The following is an 18,922-nucleotide window of genomic DNA, read 5'->3' as shown; positions in this document are numbered from 1 at the left end:
GGGTCACACAGCTAGTAAGTGTGTGTTAAATGTCTGAGGCCGGATTTGAACTCAGGTACTCCTGACTCCAGGGCCGGTGCTCTATCGACTGCGCCACCTAGCTGCCCCACATCATTATGTTTTTTTGTTTGTTTTGTTCGTTTTGTTTTTAGCAGGGCAATAAGGGTTAATTGACTTGCCCAGGGTCACACAGCTAGTAAGTGTCAAGTGTCTGAGGCTAGATTTGAACTCAGTTCCTCCTGAATCCAGGACCAGCGCTTTATCCACTGCGCCACCTAGCTGCCCCCCATCATTATGTTTTAAACAATCTTGAGACCTGAAATGATATAATATATGAATTGTTAAATATCTTGCTCCTCACTCTTTTGCTTTAATCTAAAATATGTGCATTGTGCTATATACTTAAATGCAGCAGTTTTGGGGAGTATCAAACCTGTTTACATGATAGAGTCAGGAAAGTGAAACATTTCCTTCTCTCGAGGAATTCACACTAATTGGGAGAGACAACACATAAAAGAAAGTTCTGCTACAGGGCTGAGCTTAATTATTCCCTTGAAAATAGAATTGTAGCTTAATGAGAGATTATAAAATGGATTTGTAAGATTTAGGTACCTTGTAAATTAAGATGAAAATAAGGAAAGATAACTAATTAGTTAACCTTGATACTTGGATGTCATTACTAGTGTCAGTCTCATTCACTTGTGCCTTCCCATCATATGTGACTGTTGTCATTGCCCTTCAGTATTCATTCCATGTCCTCCTACAAATCCTTCACAGAGGGGCCAAACAATGGCCTGGGGCTTTCTTCTGGATCTCTTAACATTCCATCCTTTGATTATCCTTTGCTCTCACTGCATGACAATTATACATCTATCTGATAAATCCTTATGCCATCCCCTGCAGTTTTTCATGAAACCTGTTGAATTCTCTTCAGGGTACCTCCTCTCCACACCAACCCCAGTGCCCTTTAGATGACCTGTAATTTTAATTCTGCTGAGATTGTAGGTCAGACAATCTCTTACCATGACATAGCATCACCAGAACACTACTGATGTTAACAAGCTAGGCTTTGGTTTCAAGGAAAAGCTTGGGGTCATTAAAAGCACTTCCTGGTTTACCAAAGGGAATCCAACTTGCAGTCTTCATTCTAGTCGAATCAGGGCTCATTGTCTATTTGCAGTGCTTTTCCAGTATGTAATGACATTCTGTGCACTGTCTATCCAAGAATACAGGCATTTTTTATTTGTTCAGTTTTTCTAGTGTGCATGGTAAAGCTAAACTCTTTAGTGAATGTGGATGTTTCATTCAGAAAGTTTTGAATTGTTTGGAGGGGTTGATACAATCAATATTGGCCATTATCTGTGGGGAATCCTGCTCATTTGGACTTAACTGTGGACCACCTCCATGATAGTAGCATGTTTGACAGGCATGTTTTCCTGTTTTATGCCTCGTTGATGGTAGTCATTTATATTTTTATATACACACACACACACACACACACACACACACCTGTGTGTGTGTGTGTGTGTGTGTATGTGACCTAGACAAAATGAGAATTAACTTTGCTTGCCTATGCATATTTGTCACAAAGGTATTCTACCTACATCAATTTAGGAGGACAGAGTTGGAAAGGAGAGAGGAGTCATTTGTATGACTTTAAAGTTGTAGTATTCTGTAGAAATCTGGGCATGGAGTCAGAAAGTTCAAATCCAGCCTCAGATTCTTCCTACCTGTGTGACCCTGGGCAAATCATTTAATCTCTTTGCTTCAGTTTCCTTAACTGTAAAAAGGGGATTCTAAAAGCACCTTCTTCCAAAGGTTGTGAGAATCAAATGAGATAATATTTGTAAAGTGCTTAGTGAAATGCCTGGCACACTGTAGACACTTAATAAATGCTTGTTCCTTGAATCACCTCCCCTTCATACTTTCATCAAGGATGCTTTTGATAACATGTGTGGATTATTTTCATAATTTTTTTTTTAGAGAATAAAGTCATATTGATCAGTAGTTACTGATATTTTCTTGATACTTTTTTTAAAGAAATTATAGGGCAGGGGCAGCTAGGTGGCACAGTGGATAGAGCACCAGCCATGGAGTCAGGAGTACCTGAGTTCAAATCTGGCCTCAGACACTTAACACTTACTAGCTGTGTGACCCTGGGCAAGTCACCTAACCCCAATTGCCTCACTAAAAAAAAAAAAGAAAGAAAGAAATTATAGGGCAGCTAGGTGGCGCAGTGGATAGAGCACTGGCCCTGGATTCAGGAGTACCTGAGTTCAAATCCGGCCTCAGACACTTGACACTTACTAGCTGTGTGACCCTGGGCAAGTCACTTAACCCTCATTGCCCCACCCAAAAAAAAACAAACCACAGAAAGAAAGAAATTATAGTCTGACTCTTCACCAAGTGTTTTGTATGTTCCCTACTTTCATATTTCTTAAGAATTGATCCATCAAACACCCTCAAAATTGTCACCTCCAATAAAAATCGCTTCTGAGTATATTTGGTTTAGAACATCCGCTCTGTTCCTCTTTGTTTCTTTAGTGCAGTTTCTGTTTTCCTCATGTAGGGCTAAACTTCCTTCAGAACTGTAGCCAACATATTTGCAGATAGCCCAGTATCAGGAACTGTGATGTTAGCATCAAAATGGTGTGGGTCCAGTGTCATTGATGAAAAGTAGCTTGTTAGAAATCGTAATACATCTTCTGTTTGTTTTCTATTGTCTTCTTTCCACTTTGCTCTTTAAATGTTATGTGATCTGTCTTTTTTTGTTTCTTTGTTTTTGTTTCTGTTTTTTGTTTTCAGGGCAATGGGGGTTGAGTGACTTGCCCATGGTCACACAGCTAGTAAGTGTCAAGTGTCTGAGGCCGGATTTGAACTCAGGTACTCCTGAATCCAGGGCCCGTGCTTTATCCACTGCGCCACCTAGTTGCCCCCTGTGATCTGTCTTAATTGGGCCTCATCAAGCTTTCTGTAAGCTTGTTTTTGCCTCTAGCCAGCAGCTGGCCTGTAGACATCTCCAAAGTGCTTTCTCCATGCCAGCTATTGAGCTAAGTGCTGGAGATACAAAGGTAAAAACAGTCCCTCCCTTCAAGAGCTCATTTTAGTGGGAGACAGCATCCAAATAAATATGCACAGTACTGTTCCAGTCTTTCACTAGCCTCCTCCATAAAAATTACTATTTTATATTCCCCTTGACTGCCATTTCTCCACTTAATAAGGGATCAGATATTTACTGACTGAAGTATTTTCTAGTATCTTTTGGTCTCTTTCCTATGGCAGTTGATTTACATGTTAACTTCTTTAGTCAATATGATAATCCATTTAAATTTCTGTTCTTTTGTCCATTTTCCTTTTTTTTAATCTTTAGGTCAGGTTGGAGTTATCTCAATTGTACATCACGTTTTCTTTTTATTTTAAAATCAGGTATCAATTTTGATCTTTCTTCTAACAAGTCAACCATACATGTGGTAGCTAATCTGAAAATGACTCCCCTGTAGCCAGTCATTTTCTGTTAGAATTTAATTAATTTTGGGGCAGCTAGGTGGCGCAGTGGATAGAGCACTGGCCCTGGATTCAGGAGGACCTGAGTTCAAATGTGGCCTCAAGACACTTGACACTTACTAGTTGTGTGACCCTGGGCAAGTCACTTAACGCTCATTGCCCTGAAAGAAAAAAAAAAAGGAATTTAATTAATTTTATTTTTTATGATGTTATTTGGTGCTTATAATCTTCAGCACATGCTGACTGTCTTCTTGAATCAAATATTTCTGAAGACATGTATGAACTGATGCAAAGTGAAATCAAGAGAACACTTTATATAATAACAACAATATTTTAAGGACGGACGTTTTCAAACAACTTAGGAATTCTTACCAACACAATGACTGACATACACTGGAAAATGTGAAATTCATGCTTTTGGGAGCCATGGTTTGACATCTCTTGGTATGTATATGTAAGCTGTCTGTTTTTTTCTTTTGTTTTGTTTTGTTTTGTTTTTGGCTTTAGGTGGGTGAGCAAACACATAAAAAAGCCAATTCGTTCTACTGTCCTTAGTTTGGACTGGCACCCCAACAATGTTTTGCTGGCTGCTGGATCTTGTGACTTCAAATGCAGGTGAGGGAAAAAAATTAAATTTAATATACAAATTTCAAATTGGTTCTCTAGGTGTTAACTCGTTTTGTACTATCAAACTTAACATTTTTTAAGTCAAGAAGTAATAACATAGAAAGATTAGAACCCAAATCCCTTTGTACTTATTTGTTTTTAGTATCTTCCTGACAAAATTATCAGAAAATATGGGGAATATAGAGTGGAAAAAAGTTTTGACACTATAGTCTTTGTCAAAGAGCAGTAGCCCTTGTGATATCACCTCTATGATATTAAAAATTAACAAAATGTAGCATGAAGTAGTGCACTGGTTGTTTTTCTTAGGTCAAGACCAGAAGAAATGCAATTGAGTTTGGTAATAGTTTGCAAGATCCATACTAGTATAATTGCTTTTTAAACTTGATCGATATATCACTGACAGAGAAGCAAGAAATCTTTAATCTTGCCCTTCTATGAAAAACAATGTTATTTGGGATATATAAGAAAAGAAAAGATGTGAGGAATCCAGTAGGTTACATACAGAAAAAAGCAGCTTGTATCACTACTCTTGGGTTATTATTTGAAAAGAATGCTTCTTAAATGTTTAAAACCAGATTTAACAGTAGGAAATTGAGTGAATATCAACTAAGTTTGGCTCATCTGGTGAATTCTATTTTAACATAGAGCTATGCAGTCATTGTTCAGAATCCTTCCTAGGGTTTTGAATGTCATCTGGTCTCCTAAATTTTGATTTGTTCCTGTAGTATATTCAGCTACCATTGTTTGTGGTATACAGCATAATGTTATAGCTTCTATGGAAGTCAAAAATAGGTATTGCTAACAGAGAGAAAGAGAATAGCTACCACTGCGATTTTTAGAACAGATCTAAAAATATGATTACCAGGATAGAGTTTGGTTCACATTATATGGCAAATACAGAATAGCACATGTGATTCAAAGTGTAACAAAGAAGCTTTATCCTTTGGAATACATGACTTTCTGTATGTAGCTCCATTCTTTTTGATTATCACAACCAGTTCATTATTACTCTTCCATCATAGCGTAAGATAAAATTAGCTTAGTCTCTGAATTAATGAGTACCCTTGCTCCTCACTTGCTTCTACTGTTGGGGGTGGGAGGACAGGGTATGGCCTTTTTCGTAGCAGTCCAGGCATAAGGTAATAAGGGCCAAGAGTAGAGTGGTAGCTGTGAGAATGGAAAGGGATGAATTTGATGTATTACTAAGCAATAATCAGTAAGGATTTGATGATTGACAGGGTCAGTCCCCAATAGAGAGGAAGGAGGCATCAAAGTTGACTCCAGTGTTCAAAATGGAAGAATGATAGAAACAGGGAAGTTGGGACAAGGAGTTGATTTGGGGGTAAACAATTTCAGTGCAACAAATTGATTTCTAGGTCTTATGCAGTTAGGCAGTGAAGTTTTAAGACTAGTGCTCAGGAAAAAGTTCAGGCAACTCTCAGATTTTGAGTTGCATACAACTTGCTGGTCTACACTTAATGGAAGGAGTTTCCATGCTGAGAATTTTCTATGCTAGTGCAATCATAGTTCCAGAACAATTTTTTTTTTTAAGTGAGGCAATTGGGGTTAAGTGACTTGCCCAGGGTCACACAGCTAGTAAGTGAACAAATTTTTTAAAAGTTGTATAGTCATAATATTGACTTTGCTGTCCACTAAGATCTCGAATCATTTTTATACGAGCTGTTTGTCAGCTACAGTTGTACAACTGAATCTTCAAACTTGTATTGGAATTGAAATTTCCTATTAAATTTCATCTTATGGAGGCGGCTAGGTGGCGCAGTGGATAAAGCACCGGTCCTGGAGTCAGGAGGACCTGAGTTCAAATCCGGCCTCAGACACTTGACACTTACTAGCTGTGTGACCCTGGGCAAGTCACTTAACCCCCATTGCCCCGCCCCAAAAAAAATTCATCTTATTAGCAAGGTTTAGTCCATCATCCTGGCTTTTTGATATCTATATTTTTTTGTGAACCAGTGGTCTAGACCACACTATGATACCCTCTCTTCATCTTGTCCACAAGGATTTTATCAAATGCTTTGCTGAAATCCAGGTACACTACATCTGTGGCATTCTTTGACCTTCTAATCTGTTAATCTGACAAAAAGGAAACAGGTTTAGCCTAGAATGACTTGTTTTTAATGAAGGCATACTGCCTGTCATTGTTCGTTGCTTTCCTTTCCAAATGCTCAAAAAGGATCTCTTTAATAATCTGTTAGAGTTTTTGCTAGGAATCTGTCAGCCAGTACTTTGATGATTCTACCTCCTCCTCCCTTTTGAAAATCGGGACATTTTTCTCTGTTCCATTTCATGGCATACCTTCTGTTCTCCAAGTTTTTCAAAGATCTTTGGCAGCAAATACATCTGCCCCATTTTTCAGTGTCCTGAGATGTAGTACATTGAGGCCTACTGACTTGAACTCATTGAGGGAAGTTAGATGCTTTCTTAACTTGTCTTCTTATCTGATAACCATTTTTATCCATTCTCCCCAGTACAGAGATCATTCTCCTTGGCAAATAAAAAAGCTAAATAGGAGTTGATTAGTTCTATCTTTACTCTGTCATCTGTTATCATCATCTCTCATCTCTGAACCATCCTTCTGATGATCATCTCCAAATTTAGTCCTGGACCACAAACAATGTCTGTGTCTGTATCATAGCCAAAAGTTTTTCCAGCTAAGACCTACTGGATCTTGCACTGCTCTCCTCTCAGCCAAGAATCCAGGGTCACCTCCATGTCACAGTGAAGCATTGGTGTGGCCCTTTAGCAGGATTGAGGGGTATGTGAGTTAACAGAATGTAAGGGTGTGTACATATAAAATATGGGTGTTTGGATATGGTAAAGACCTTGGAATAAGGAGAAGGGATTCAAGTGTCCTAGCCCCACCACTTATTGTGCCAAAGTCACCCACCTGTAAAATGAGGATATAATACTGACACACTCTGTGCCTTGCAGGATTGTTGTGAGTTAAGTGCTTTGTAAACCTTAAAACATAAATTTGAGGTTTTAGGTATGTTCTTTTTCATTTGTACTTTTTTTCCCTATTATCTAGAGTTTTTTCTGCCTACATTAAAGAAGTTGATGAAAAGCCAGCCAGTACTCCATGGGGTACCAAGATGCCTTTTGGTCAGCTGATGTCAGAGTTTGGTGGCACCGGAAGTGGTGGTTGGGTCCATGGCGTTAGTTTCTCTGCCAGTGGGAACCGCCTTGCTTGGGTCAGTCATGATAGTACTGTATCAGTTGCCGATGCCTCCAAAAACATGATGTGAGTATTTTTTTTTAAACATATAGCATCTTCCATTTCTAAAGCCTTTTCTTCCTTTGTAGAAATGGAATGTGAAAAGAAAAATCAAAACCAGTCCCAGTTAGGTTAATCAGCTGAGCTACCATAACTCATTTCAAAATTACAGAAATATTTTGAGACTTTTAATTTGGAAATTTTCATCAACGGAACAGGTCCCTTGAGACATATTTGTGCTAGGTAACAGCTAACTTTTGAAATGTTTTTAAACTGGACTTGAAAAAAGTTTATATTCCTACAGCCAGAAACAATATCTAATAGAAGAACTGTTGAAAATTCCTTTGAGAACTTGGCTGGTTTGGCACTGATAAGTTTTCCTTCAGAATAGTCAGTTTATTCTATTAATCTTAATTCCATATCTCTTCCTTTCTTATAAGACTTTAAATATCATCTGCAGGGTCCATTAAATAGGAGATCATTTCTAGCCCTGTTTTGTAAGTGAATATTCAACATTTCCATCCATTTGGATCTAATTAAGTAGTGCCTAAAATTTTTTATGCTAATTTCCTTGTGATATGTTGGAACAGCTTGAATTATGATGAGCCATTTGTTATTTAAGTTCTCTATGACTAGGGTTAATATTTCTATATTAGTGTGTTGAGGAATTGAAGAAAAACAATTCAATCATATTTTCTCCTATCAGTTTTTGCCTTGTCTTGATGAGCACAGATTCCCAAGAGAGTCTGAAGTTATCTGGTTCTTTATTTTAATTACTAATGGGATGTGACATCCATTGTCCTAGAAATCCGTTTTCTTAGGTAACTTTGGCTCCCTCTACTGGCACAGTAATGGTATAGCTTTAAATTGGGGAGTTTTGTTTTGTTTTTTCTTAACTGGATTAGGGTATTTTTATGCTTCCCCAAAAGGTCATGATATTGTAGTGTTTGTAATGTAGTAGATTTGATTCATCTTAATCCAGGTGGTTTTAGTACGCATAATGAACCCTTACCTGTGTTATTAAGAATACAAGTTTATGTCGTACCCTCTGAAACAAAATTTTGTATAATAAAAATCTGAGCTCACAGTGAATCTAAAAAGTAGAATATTAGTCCATCACCCGACACTAACTTTTAAAAAGTGATCTTTAAGAATGTACCTTCTTGGGGGCAGCTAGGTGGCGCAGTGGATAGAGCACTGGCCCTGGAGTCAGGAGTACCTGAGTTCAAATCCGGCCTCAGACACTTAACACACACTTACTAGCTGTGTGACCCTGGGCAAGTCACTTAACCCTAATTGCCTCACTAAAAAAAAAAATGTACCTTCTTTTGAGTAAAATCAGGTGATTGATGTTTGTCAGTGCACAAACTTTCATTGAGTGCCTGATATATATAAGGTGCCATGCTAGGTAACATAGGATGAGTTTTTTCTGTCATGGAATTTATACAGTCACAGATACATGAAAATACAACTAATAGCAGGAGGTATACAGTTACATTCCAAATAAATGGTACTCATACGTGTCATCCATAGTTAGTGGAGGAAGAGGCCATTTTTATCCAGAGTAGTCAGGAAACACTTCTTGGAGAGATAGAAATTAGGCTGGGCTTTATGAGCCAGGTAGGAATTATACAGGGAGGAGGGCCTTTCAAGAAGAGTCAGCAGGATGAGCAAAGATAAAGAGGAAAGCACCTGGCATTTTTAGAGGTCAATGAATAGACCAGTTTGGCTGAAATGGAGGGATCCTTTATGGGTGATGAGGGAAATGAAATGCTGGAATGACCTTGACAGGAAGTTATCTCTTAGATAATGGGAAGCCATTGGAAAGGCACTGGTCATGAAGACCAGATCCTGCCTCAGATACTACCTATGTGGCTCTGGGCAAGTTCCATAACCTTTCTAGGTTTACTCAGAATTTCCTCATTTGAAAAATTAAGGGGTTGGATTTGATGGCTCCTAAGGCCCCTTTAAAGTCTAAATTCCTGTGATTCCAAGAAAGTTACCACAGGACCCATCTCTTGTTAAAGTGTTGATTATTTTGACTCAACATAAGCTTGTGTCTTGGGAGCCCCTGAAAGAGAGATTCTTTGTCACCTTGTGTGTCTGTAAAGAAGCTATGTAGTCAGTTTGAGCTCTTGTTTAATAAGTGCTCTTATGTTCAGGGTTTCACAGCTGAAAACAGAGTTCCTCCCACTCCTGAGTGTGTCGTTTGTCTCGGAGAATAGCGTGGTGGCTGCTGTAAGTATCTCTTTTCATTTTTTTCTTGTGGCACTCTGTAGTTTTTCAGCAAGAGAATAATGCATACATTATGAAACTGTTCACAATGCATAAAAGCCCCTTAGAGAAAATTGTGTTTGCTTTTAATAGTGAAAAATGCTAAAAACTGAATGTTCCTACTTAGCGGTCAGCTAGATGTGTGATGGTATCTTTCATGGCCTTAATAATGTCTTGTTTCAGGGCCATGACTGCTGCCCAATGCTGTTTAATTATGATGATCGTGGCTCCTTGACCTTCGTCTCCAAATTAGACATTCCAAAACAGAGCATCCAGCGCAACATTTCTGCCATGGAACGCTTCCGCAACATGGACAAGAGAGCCACAACTGAGGATCGCAACACTGCTCTAGACACGCTACACCAAAACAGTATCACGTAGGTGTTAATCCCCAAGGGTGACCGGGAGTCAGCCCCTGTCTCTTTCAAACTCCCCAGATAGAAACTTTTATACAGTTGCATAGAACCTCATTAAAAAGGTTATCATGTGTCTGATGCACTGTTCCTTCATCTTCCTGCTTCATACTATTTAAACTAGCATTACTTCATGGAAGAAACCATACCAAGAGCCTAGTTTTCCTCTATTTCTTGACCCCCCCCCAATTATTTGAAGTTATAGTGAATAAGCTACAGAATGATTTTGACTTTTGAGATATGAAAGGCAAAACCCATTCATTATGAGGATTGCGAAAGATATGCAGCAAAATTTTAAGACCATATAAGCCATCAGCATGGTTAACTTTGTCAAGTATTTTTCAGAACCACAGTAAATGCTCAAAAGCTTTAGTCCAGTGTTTTATTAGTTTCCTTACTAGCAAACATGAGGCAGAATGACACGGCTTTGTTCATTATGAAACAATGCTTCAGTCTTCTGTTTCGGCTATGGGTTTTAACTCATTATTTTTGTGGATGAGACATAGAGTGGTGTAGTGTGAATAGAGAGCTAGTCTTAGAGCCAGGAAAACCTGGGTTCCAGGCCATCCTCTCACATATTTACTATGTGACCCTGGTAAGTCACTTAACTTCTGAATACTCTAAACAGTTCTGAGACTAAGTTACAGAGAAGACTCCTACCTGCATGGGTAGAGGCAGTTTTCTCACCCCAGGTGTTCCCCATGCCATTGAAATTATAAGTGTAGTCCTGAACCCTATCCTTATACTTAATAACAAGAGAATTGTCTGGTCAGAAAAAAAGCATAATTCATTAGGGTCATTGTGATAAAGCTGTGGATTTTTTTGACTTGTTTCACACTAGAGACTTGTAAATGGATAATAAGAAGAAAGGCTTGAATTTTGTCCAGCAAAATAAGTGGCTAAAAGGAAGAATGGGAAATTTTCTGGAGAATTCAAATCAGTGTTCAGCCCGAGTGCCAGAAGATATTCTCTGTTTTATTAGACTCTTGAAACCAAAATTTTATGGTGGACTGTGAGCACCTAGGGATTTTTCTCTGAAGAAATTTGAAATAGTGTAGTATGATGGAAAGACCCTTGGATTTGGAGTCAGGAGACTTGTTATAGCTCTGCCACTACCTTGCTGTGTGACTTTTGTCTTCAATTTCCTCATTTTTTAAAAGGAGTGAGCTAGGTGATTTGTCCCCTCAAGTCCCATCTATTCCTCACATTATTTGATACCATCCCTGAGTGCAGTTTGAGTGGTTCTACAAATTCTCATTTGATAAAGGAGACAGACGTTATAGTGGCTTGAAAATTATTAATGCTGAGTATAGGTGAAAATTGAAAGAACAGATTTTCCTTTCTATTTCATCTTGTAACTGCAGTTCTCAAGGCTCTTTAAAATAAAGGGCTTTAAAAGCCATTTCTTAGCATATTTTTCCTTGTAATTCTGTGCATATTGCATACCAGAAAGGAAATAGTCCTTAATGCCTCTCCTGAGGTTTTTAAAAGTGCGGTGTTTTAAAAATGGTGAAATCCTTTTAGATGAGAATAGCTATTTTCATTTTTTAAGTCTGATCTCTGCCTGGAAGAAGATAGATTCCAGAGCTTATAAGGAAGAAAGATTATTTTTAAGCTCTGGAATTGATTTTCTGGTTAAGGAACTCAAGAATGTTCAGGAGGACCTGAGTTCAAATCCGTTCTCAGACACTTGACACTTACTAGCTCTGTGACCCTGGGCAAGTCACTTTACCCCAATTGCCTCACCAAAAAAAAAGAGAGAGATAGAAGAATGAATTCCTTCATCCCCTACCCTCTTCTTTTCTTGTTTTGAATTGGTAACATACATGTCTTGACTGGTGAAATTTGTAATATAAATGGCCACAAACTCAGTAGGGTTGGAGTTTATGTATTATGGATATATTTGGGTTGACTTCATGATGTTTTGAGCCTTACTGCTTTTATTTGTAGCCAACTGGGTTTTAGTAATACTTCAACCTGTGTTTAATAATAATTACATTTAGGGGCAGCTAGATGACACAGTGGATAAAGCAACGGCCCTGGATTCAGGAGGACCTCAGTTCAAATCTGGCCTCAGACACTTGACAGTTACTAGCTGTGTGACCCTGGGCAAGTCACTTAACCCTAATTGCCCTGCCCAAAAAAAACAAAAAAACAAAAAAAATTAAGAAGTACATTTATACAGTGCTTCTACTGTTGGAAAGTATTTTTACATACATTATTTCATTTGAGTTTCTCAGCAATCCTGTGAATTGTCCAAGTATTATTGCCCCTATTTTGTAGATGAGGGAAGTAAATTTCAGAGAGATTATTTGCTCAAGGTGACTGCTAGTCAAGAGCAGAACCAGGACTTGAACTTGTGCCTTTTAACTCCAAGTTTCATGTCTTTTCCCACTGGCCTGGTGGAATCTGAGCTAGTAAAAATCAATTTAAAATATTGCTATTGTGGTTATTTCTGTGATATTACCCTTGTCCCAAACTCCGGCATCTTAGGTAGCATATGAAATAGATTATCATGGTTCTCTAGGTCATTTAGTAAATTATTTGGCAGACTTGCTGGAAATTACTTCTTCTAACACCTCTGCCTTTTGTTTCGAGGAAACAAACTGAGGTGCTTCATTGGAGCCTTCTATCCACAAATCTATGAAACACAGTTTAAAATGATCTTTTCCTCTTTTCAGTATTTTTGTCAGAAACCTGAGAGCAAAAAAATCGAGGTGTTCTCTGAGTCAAATTGCTACAAACCAATTTGGATGGAAAACCTGATATTCCAGAATTGATGGATAGCTCATTCACTTGAGGAGCCATAAAGCTTGACCTGCTACAGGATAAATTAGACAACCATAGATCACTGCCACAGTGTTATGGTTCCCTCAAGTCTCTCGTTTTATTTTTCCTTTTTCAGCCAAGTGTCTATTTATGAAGTGGACAAGCAAGACTGCCGCAAATTTTGCACCACTGGCATTGATGGAGCAATGACAATTTGGGATTTCAAGGTATTCTTTGACATTTATAATAGATTTTGCCTGCGTAGTAGTGGTGGTAGTAGAAATACTATCCATGTGAGACGTCAACCATATTTGAAACCAAGTATAACTTTTCTAATGTATGTAATAGAAATGCACTGTTAGATGTAATTCAGTTAAGAGCTTTAAGGCAAACCCCATAGTAATCAGGAACCTCTCTGGTCCTCATTTATTCTTTCAGTGGGAAGAAGAATTTATTTTTGTGGAGATATTGTCTAAGTTAAATATATAAAAATGTCTTCGCAGCATATATATACATTTCTGTTTGGCTTTGTTTAACTTCTCTAGATGTTAAAATAGCTAAGCCATTTGCATAGTATACCTATATACTTGCATGTTTATCTTTATTTCCAGGGAGGTGTTTTCATCTTTGGAATTTAGAAAACAGAGACAAAAGTAGAAATAAATGCCTAAGAAGATTTAGACAGAAGCACAAAATCTCTCTACCATCTTCTCCTCCATTTAGAAATCACTTACCTTCCTTTCAGAGAGACTCAGATAACTTTGTATTTAACTATCTGTACCAGACTTTTGATGACATTTTAGTCCCACCTCAGATGTCTTCAATTCATCCTTCTGCTTTTGCAGTTCTTCATGACAAATTCCTTCCAAGTCTTCACTACAACTTAGAAAATGCCTGAGGGTGGGAGAGGGAGGCATTGGGGGAATGGGAGAGTAGAAAAAAATGAGATTCCAGTAAAACACCTTCATTGAGTGCAAGGTACTGGGGTCAGCACTGGGGGAATACAGAGAAGCATTAAAGAACCCACCACTTCCTAGGAGCTTGAAGACTCTACCTTGAAAACGTGTTCATATGCATAGATGCATGTATCTGTGTATAGGTCTATGTATGTATGTGTAAATGATAGTATGGGTTCCAAGAGGCAAACTTGTCAAAGAAGAATGATCATTCAAATCTGCCGATAGGAGAAGTACCTTCTGACCAGTAAGTGATGTAGGAGTTCAGTACAAGGAAAGAACAGAATGGGCTAGGATAATCAGGAGAGGCTTCATAAAAGAAGTGGCACTTGAACTGGGCCTGGAGTCTGATTCTCTTTAATAGAGCGGAATGGAAGAAGTCATTCCAGACAGAGGTAACAATGTAAGCAGAGGGGAAGAGGCAGTAATATCCAAGGTCTTTGGGAGGACACTGGTCTTGCTGAACCAAAGGATCCCTAGGGGAGCAGTGGCAAAGTGCCCTTCCACCATTTCCACCTGTAAATAGCCTGAGGCCCAGCTTAAATGGCATCTGTCTCCTTGGAGCCTTCCCTGATTCTCTAATGCTCTGCCATCCCCATCCCTACCTTACTCCCACAACTAAAATGTCTTTTCTCTGATCTGATCTCTTTTTTGGTCATTTTAGATTTCTTTTATACATCTGACCTCTTCCAATTTGTTTATTTACCTTTATATATGTCTCATTTAACTGTTAAGGACAAGGAATGTGTTTTATTTGTTGTGTCTCTCCTAGTACTTGACCTTGCGTTTATTGTGTAGAATGTAAAGTTGAAGAGTATAGACATAACCCTATATAGAAATAGTTATTAAAGAACTGGGGATTTTTAGATTTACCTCTATAAAACTAGTTAGCTAATTGCTTTTCTCTTTTCTCTCCAGACTTTAGAGTCTTCCATCCAGGGGCTACGGATTATGTGAAGCTGTATTTCCATTCTCTAGCATGACAGACACTTGACAGAATGCAGCTCCAGCATTTGCATGAAGACGGAAAAGACCCTACCACAAGTCAAAACTGAGAAAATATCCCTTGCAGATGTTTTGTTTTTGTTTTCTTTTTAACATAATTGGTGAATGTATTGATTTTTAAAAATCAGCAGTGATGTCTTTTTGATTGGCTATTTCATTCCATTTTTGACCAAAGCTGCTCTTTAAGTAGTTTATCGTGGGAAGTTGTTACACTAAATTAAAGGGGGATTTTATGTAAATTGTCTGCTAGAAAAATTAAAAAAAAATACAGGAAATATTTGTCTTGTGATTTTTTAAAATGTAATTTTATTGTTTTTCAATGAACTAAAATCTTGTTTTTTCCCTCCATCCTACTTCCTGCCACCCCACTGCGGGGAGGGGGGAGGGAGAAAACTAAAACATATATGTAACATATATGTGTGTGTGTATGGTAAAAAAAATTATAATAATTCCCATATTGACCATACACAAAATATATATGCACCTTGAGTCTTATCACCTCATTTCTGGAATCATGGTTGCTCATTGTGACAACCAGAGATGTTGACCAGCTTGTACTGATTCATAAGAGCTGATTGATAAATTCCAGTGTGAGCATTTATGCCTCACAAATTAGCAAACACTACAATTCAGGGCTTGATATATTTTTTTGTTGATTGTCTAGATGTAAGAAAGTGATAGCAAAAATATTAATAATGCAGATTAAACTTAAAAGTGGTGTGAGTCCATTTTCCCCCTGGGGAGCCAGTTGTTAAACATGTACCAGCCCGGGGCAGCTAGGTGGCGCAGTGGATAGAGCACTGGCCCTGGATTCAGGAGGACCTGAGTTCAAATCCAACCTTAGACACTTGACACTTACTAGCTGTGTGACCCTGGGCAAGTCACTTAATCCCAATTGCCTCACCAAAAAACCCAAAAAACATGTACCATCCCACCAATGTGGTAGAGCCAGACTCTTCACACTTCTAGAGGAAATATTGTTCCTTACTTGGTCTTATTTTGTATGCTTTTGGGTCCTGCTGCTGCCTTCTCTGGGTATTGAGTGCTTTCTTCAGTGATCTTGAGATGACTCCAACTGTAGATTGGCAAGCTCTCAGTGCTCCTAAAGTTGTCTGATTGCTGCCTTTTTGGTCAGATCTTTGCAAGCTCCTCATTGTGATTTGGGTCTAGGCAACATCACTGTGGGCTTACCCCTGCGTGGAACTACAGTAGATTGCTGCTGGTCCCATCCATTGTCAGTTGTCTGGAAGGCTTTGTAGGTTGAGAGAGGCATAACTGCAGGGTGTTATAAAATCAAATATTGCTTTTGTTTGTGTCACAGTTCCAAGAAGTTTGCCAACCACAGGACTAAAGAAAAGAGCAGTTACTCAAATAAACTAGAAAAAAAGACAAGATGAGGAATAATAATAGCTAAGCATTTGAAGATTTACAAAGTGCATTCCTAATGACATCCCTATGAAGTAGTCAAATATCCCCTCTTATTTTGTTATGTTAGGAAAATGAGACTGAAAAGTTAAGGAACTTATCTACATTCACATGTTTATCATTTTCAAAGAGGATCAGTAACATCACAATGTTGGGGTAAAATAGTAGATGATGCTTGATGTTTTGACTTGTGCATGAATCAGACATAAGTGAGGCAAAGTCATTAGCCTCACTTTCTCTTCCAGAGTCTTTGAAGTCCAGTGGCAGGACAAAAGTCAAGACGGCTGGAGGGGGGCTGGCATTGCAGTAGGTGACCTAGGGGTCTCCAATGTCTGGCCAAACTCTGACTCCACAGTGCAGCCATTTTCGTGGCTGTTGAAACAAATTGTTCTCATCTGCCCATTCAACCAGGGGAAGTCTTCACATGGTTGGACTCACTGATGATTTTGAGGCTCATCTGTTTAACCTGATACCTGGTTTAGCTCATCTACTGAGATGGTTTTACTGCATTGTGGCTGCTGTGCATGCTACAGCTTGGAGCCACAGGTGAGAGTTGGTTGAGGGTAGATACCAAAGGTGGAGGAGCAGCCTTGTGAAAGATTCGGTAGGCCCTCACATCAGAGGTGCTAGTCTTCCCTGAACAGCACATACACCTCCACATTCCCAGAGCTGCTGAGGCTAAGAGCCAGCATTTCATCTCAAGGTTTCTGGCTCCCAAGTCCAGTGTTCTTTCTACTATGCTGCCTTCTAGATTTGAGTGAAAACCTTTTGGTCACATAGGAAATGTACATAGTGTTCATGACTTTTCTGTGGTGAATCAGTCTACTTGTTTAATTTGTCTTGTGGGTTGATGGAGGGGACGACTTTATCTGATTTGGTGGGGTGCCTTTCATTGCCATGTTGAAGCAATAGGATTGTAACACAAAATTGGATTCTCAGTCTCCTGGTGTCAACACCAGAATTCTAAGGGCCCCTAGTATTGTCCCTAAGGTTAGGATAAGGATTGGGACCTGCTTTGGGTCCAAGTTAGCTTTCAATGTGAGAAATCTATAGGTAAACAAGTGAAATTTCCAGAATGTACTGGAAAAAGGGGTGGGAAAATCACCTACTAAGTCACACAACTAGAAAGTGTCAAGTGTTAGAGGCTGGATTTGAACTCAGGTCCTCCTGAATCCAAGGCCAGTGCTTTATCCACTGCGCCACCTAGCTGCCCCAAGGATTTATATTGAAATCTACATTTCCATGGTTTGCCCAGAACTAGCTCAGACCTTTGGGCACCCTCAAAGCTATGCTACTGAGCCTCCTGGGTTGAGGAGAGTGGCAGACTAGAGGAAGCATGTCACTTCCCCTATTCAGTGGTTCCCTATTGCCTCCAGAATTGAATACAAAATCCCCTCTTTGGCATCCAAAGCCCTCCAGAACCTAGTCCCCTCCTACCTTTCCAGTCTTCTTATGCCTTATTTCCCCAACACATACTCTTTGATCCAGTGTTGTTCAACAAACAAGGCACTTGTGAGAATCAAAATTGGATATACGGAGCATTAAACTCCCCTTTATTTTTTCCCATATATATATGTGTGTGTGTGTGTGTGTGTGTATGTATATATGTATAATCTCCCAGACCACTAAGAAAAAGAAGCCTCTGAGCTTTAATCTGTGAGGGATTCGTTTTTATTGCTTGGAAATTAATTAGACAACAAAAGGTGATACCAATTAGGGAAATAGGGAAGTAGAAATACAGATGAATGACCTTAGATCTAAACTTAGTCTATTTTCCTTTATAAAACTCACCAAATCCCAAACTGCCCACCAGACCAAGAACCAGCACACCCAAAGCCAAACACCAACCACGTGTTTTTCAACTCCTCTCACCCGCACGCACCGCCACGGCTAAGTTTAACAGCCAGAGAACCCCAACTTCCGTTCCCGCCCTCACTTTTAAGTCTGTGTACTGGAAGTTCCTTGTGTTCTCCTCCCCAAAAAAGGAGGTCCTTCAAAAGCCACTTCAGTAGCATGCACAATCTCTCAAATGATTCAACTAAAATTTCCAATATATTTACCACAAATAATTTTTACCACACACTCCATGTGGCAAATCAGTCTACTGATTCAGTGAATCAGAGCCCAAAATGGCTCTGGGTTTTTTCTCTGGCTGCCTCCCATGCATGGAATGCTATCCCTCCTTACAACCTTATGACCTCCCTGGCTTCCTTATTTTCTCCTTATCACAATTTTTCTAATTATGTGCATTATAGTTGTATTCTTTCCCCTGTAAGTTAAACAAATATATCTTTAAGTACCTTGATGAAAGAAGGCTAATGTGCCTAGTGGAAGAGGAGGTAAAAATAAAATAAAATAAACAGAAACTACTTTGGAGAGGAAAGTATATTTATTTATACTTCTATTTTCCCCAAATTACATGTAAAAACAAATTTTAACATCAATTTTTTAAAACTTTGTGTTCCAAATTTTCTTCCTCCCTCCCCACCCCCCTTTAAGAATTCAAGCAATTCAATATGTTATACATGTGTAGTCATGCAAAACATTTCCATATTAGGTTGTGAAAGAAAACAGACAAAAAAAACTTCAGAAAAAGTAACAAAAAATTATGCTTCAATCTGTATTCAGACACCATCAATTCTTTCTCTGTGGATGGATTGCATTTTTCCTATGTCCTTCAGAGTTATCTTGGATCATTGTATTGCTGAAAATAA

General features: G+C 38.7%; 1 protein-coding gene across 1 annotated transcript in view; it reads left to right on the top strand.

The window, feature by feature from the left end:
* ARPC1A (actin related protein 2/3 complex subunit 1A) overlaps positions 1 to 15,072 on the top strand; it is a 32,765-nt gene extending 17,693 nt beyond the window's left edge. Inside the window, exons 5-10 of the mRNA XM_043979022.1 lie at positions 4,012 to 4,119; positions 7,181 to 7,393; positions 9,529 to 9,604; positions 9,824 to 10,017; positions 12,959 to 13,049; positions 14,697 to 15,072. Coding sequence (XP_043834957.1) covers positions 4,012 to 4,119; positions 7,181 to 7,393; positions 9,529 to 9,604; positions 9,824 to 10,017; positions 12,959 to 13,049; positions 14,697 to 14,735 — 721 coding nt within the window. The 3' untranslated portion in view covers positions 14,736 to 15,072. The remainder of the gene's footprint in view (positions 1 to 4,011; positions 4,120 to 7,180; positions 7,394 to 9,528; positions 9,605 to 9,823; positions 10,018 to 12,958; positions 13,050 to 14,696) is intronic.
* The last annotated feature ends 3,850 nt before the right edge of the window (positions 15,073 to 18,922 follow it).

The sequence above is a fragment of the Dromiciops gliroides genome, chromosome 1 (genome assembly GCF_019393635.1).
Source record: "Dromiciops gliroides isolate mDroGli1 chromosome 1, mDroGli1.pri, whole genome shotgun sequence".
NCBI classification, from domain to species: Eukaryota; Metazoa; Chordata; class Mammalia; order Microbiotheria; family Microbiotheriidae; genus Dromiciops; species Dromiciops gliroides.
Note: the sequence above shows the minus strand (reverse complement) of the source record. Positions and strands in the feature narration are given on the sequence as shown.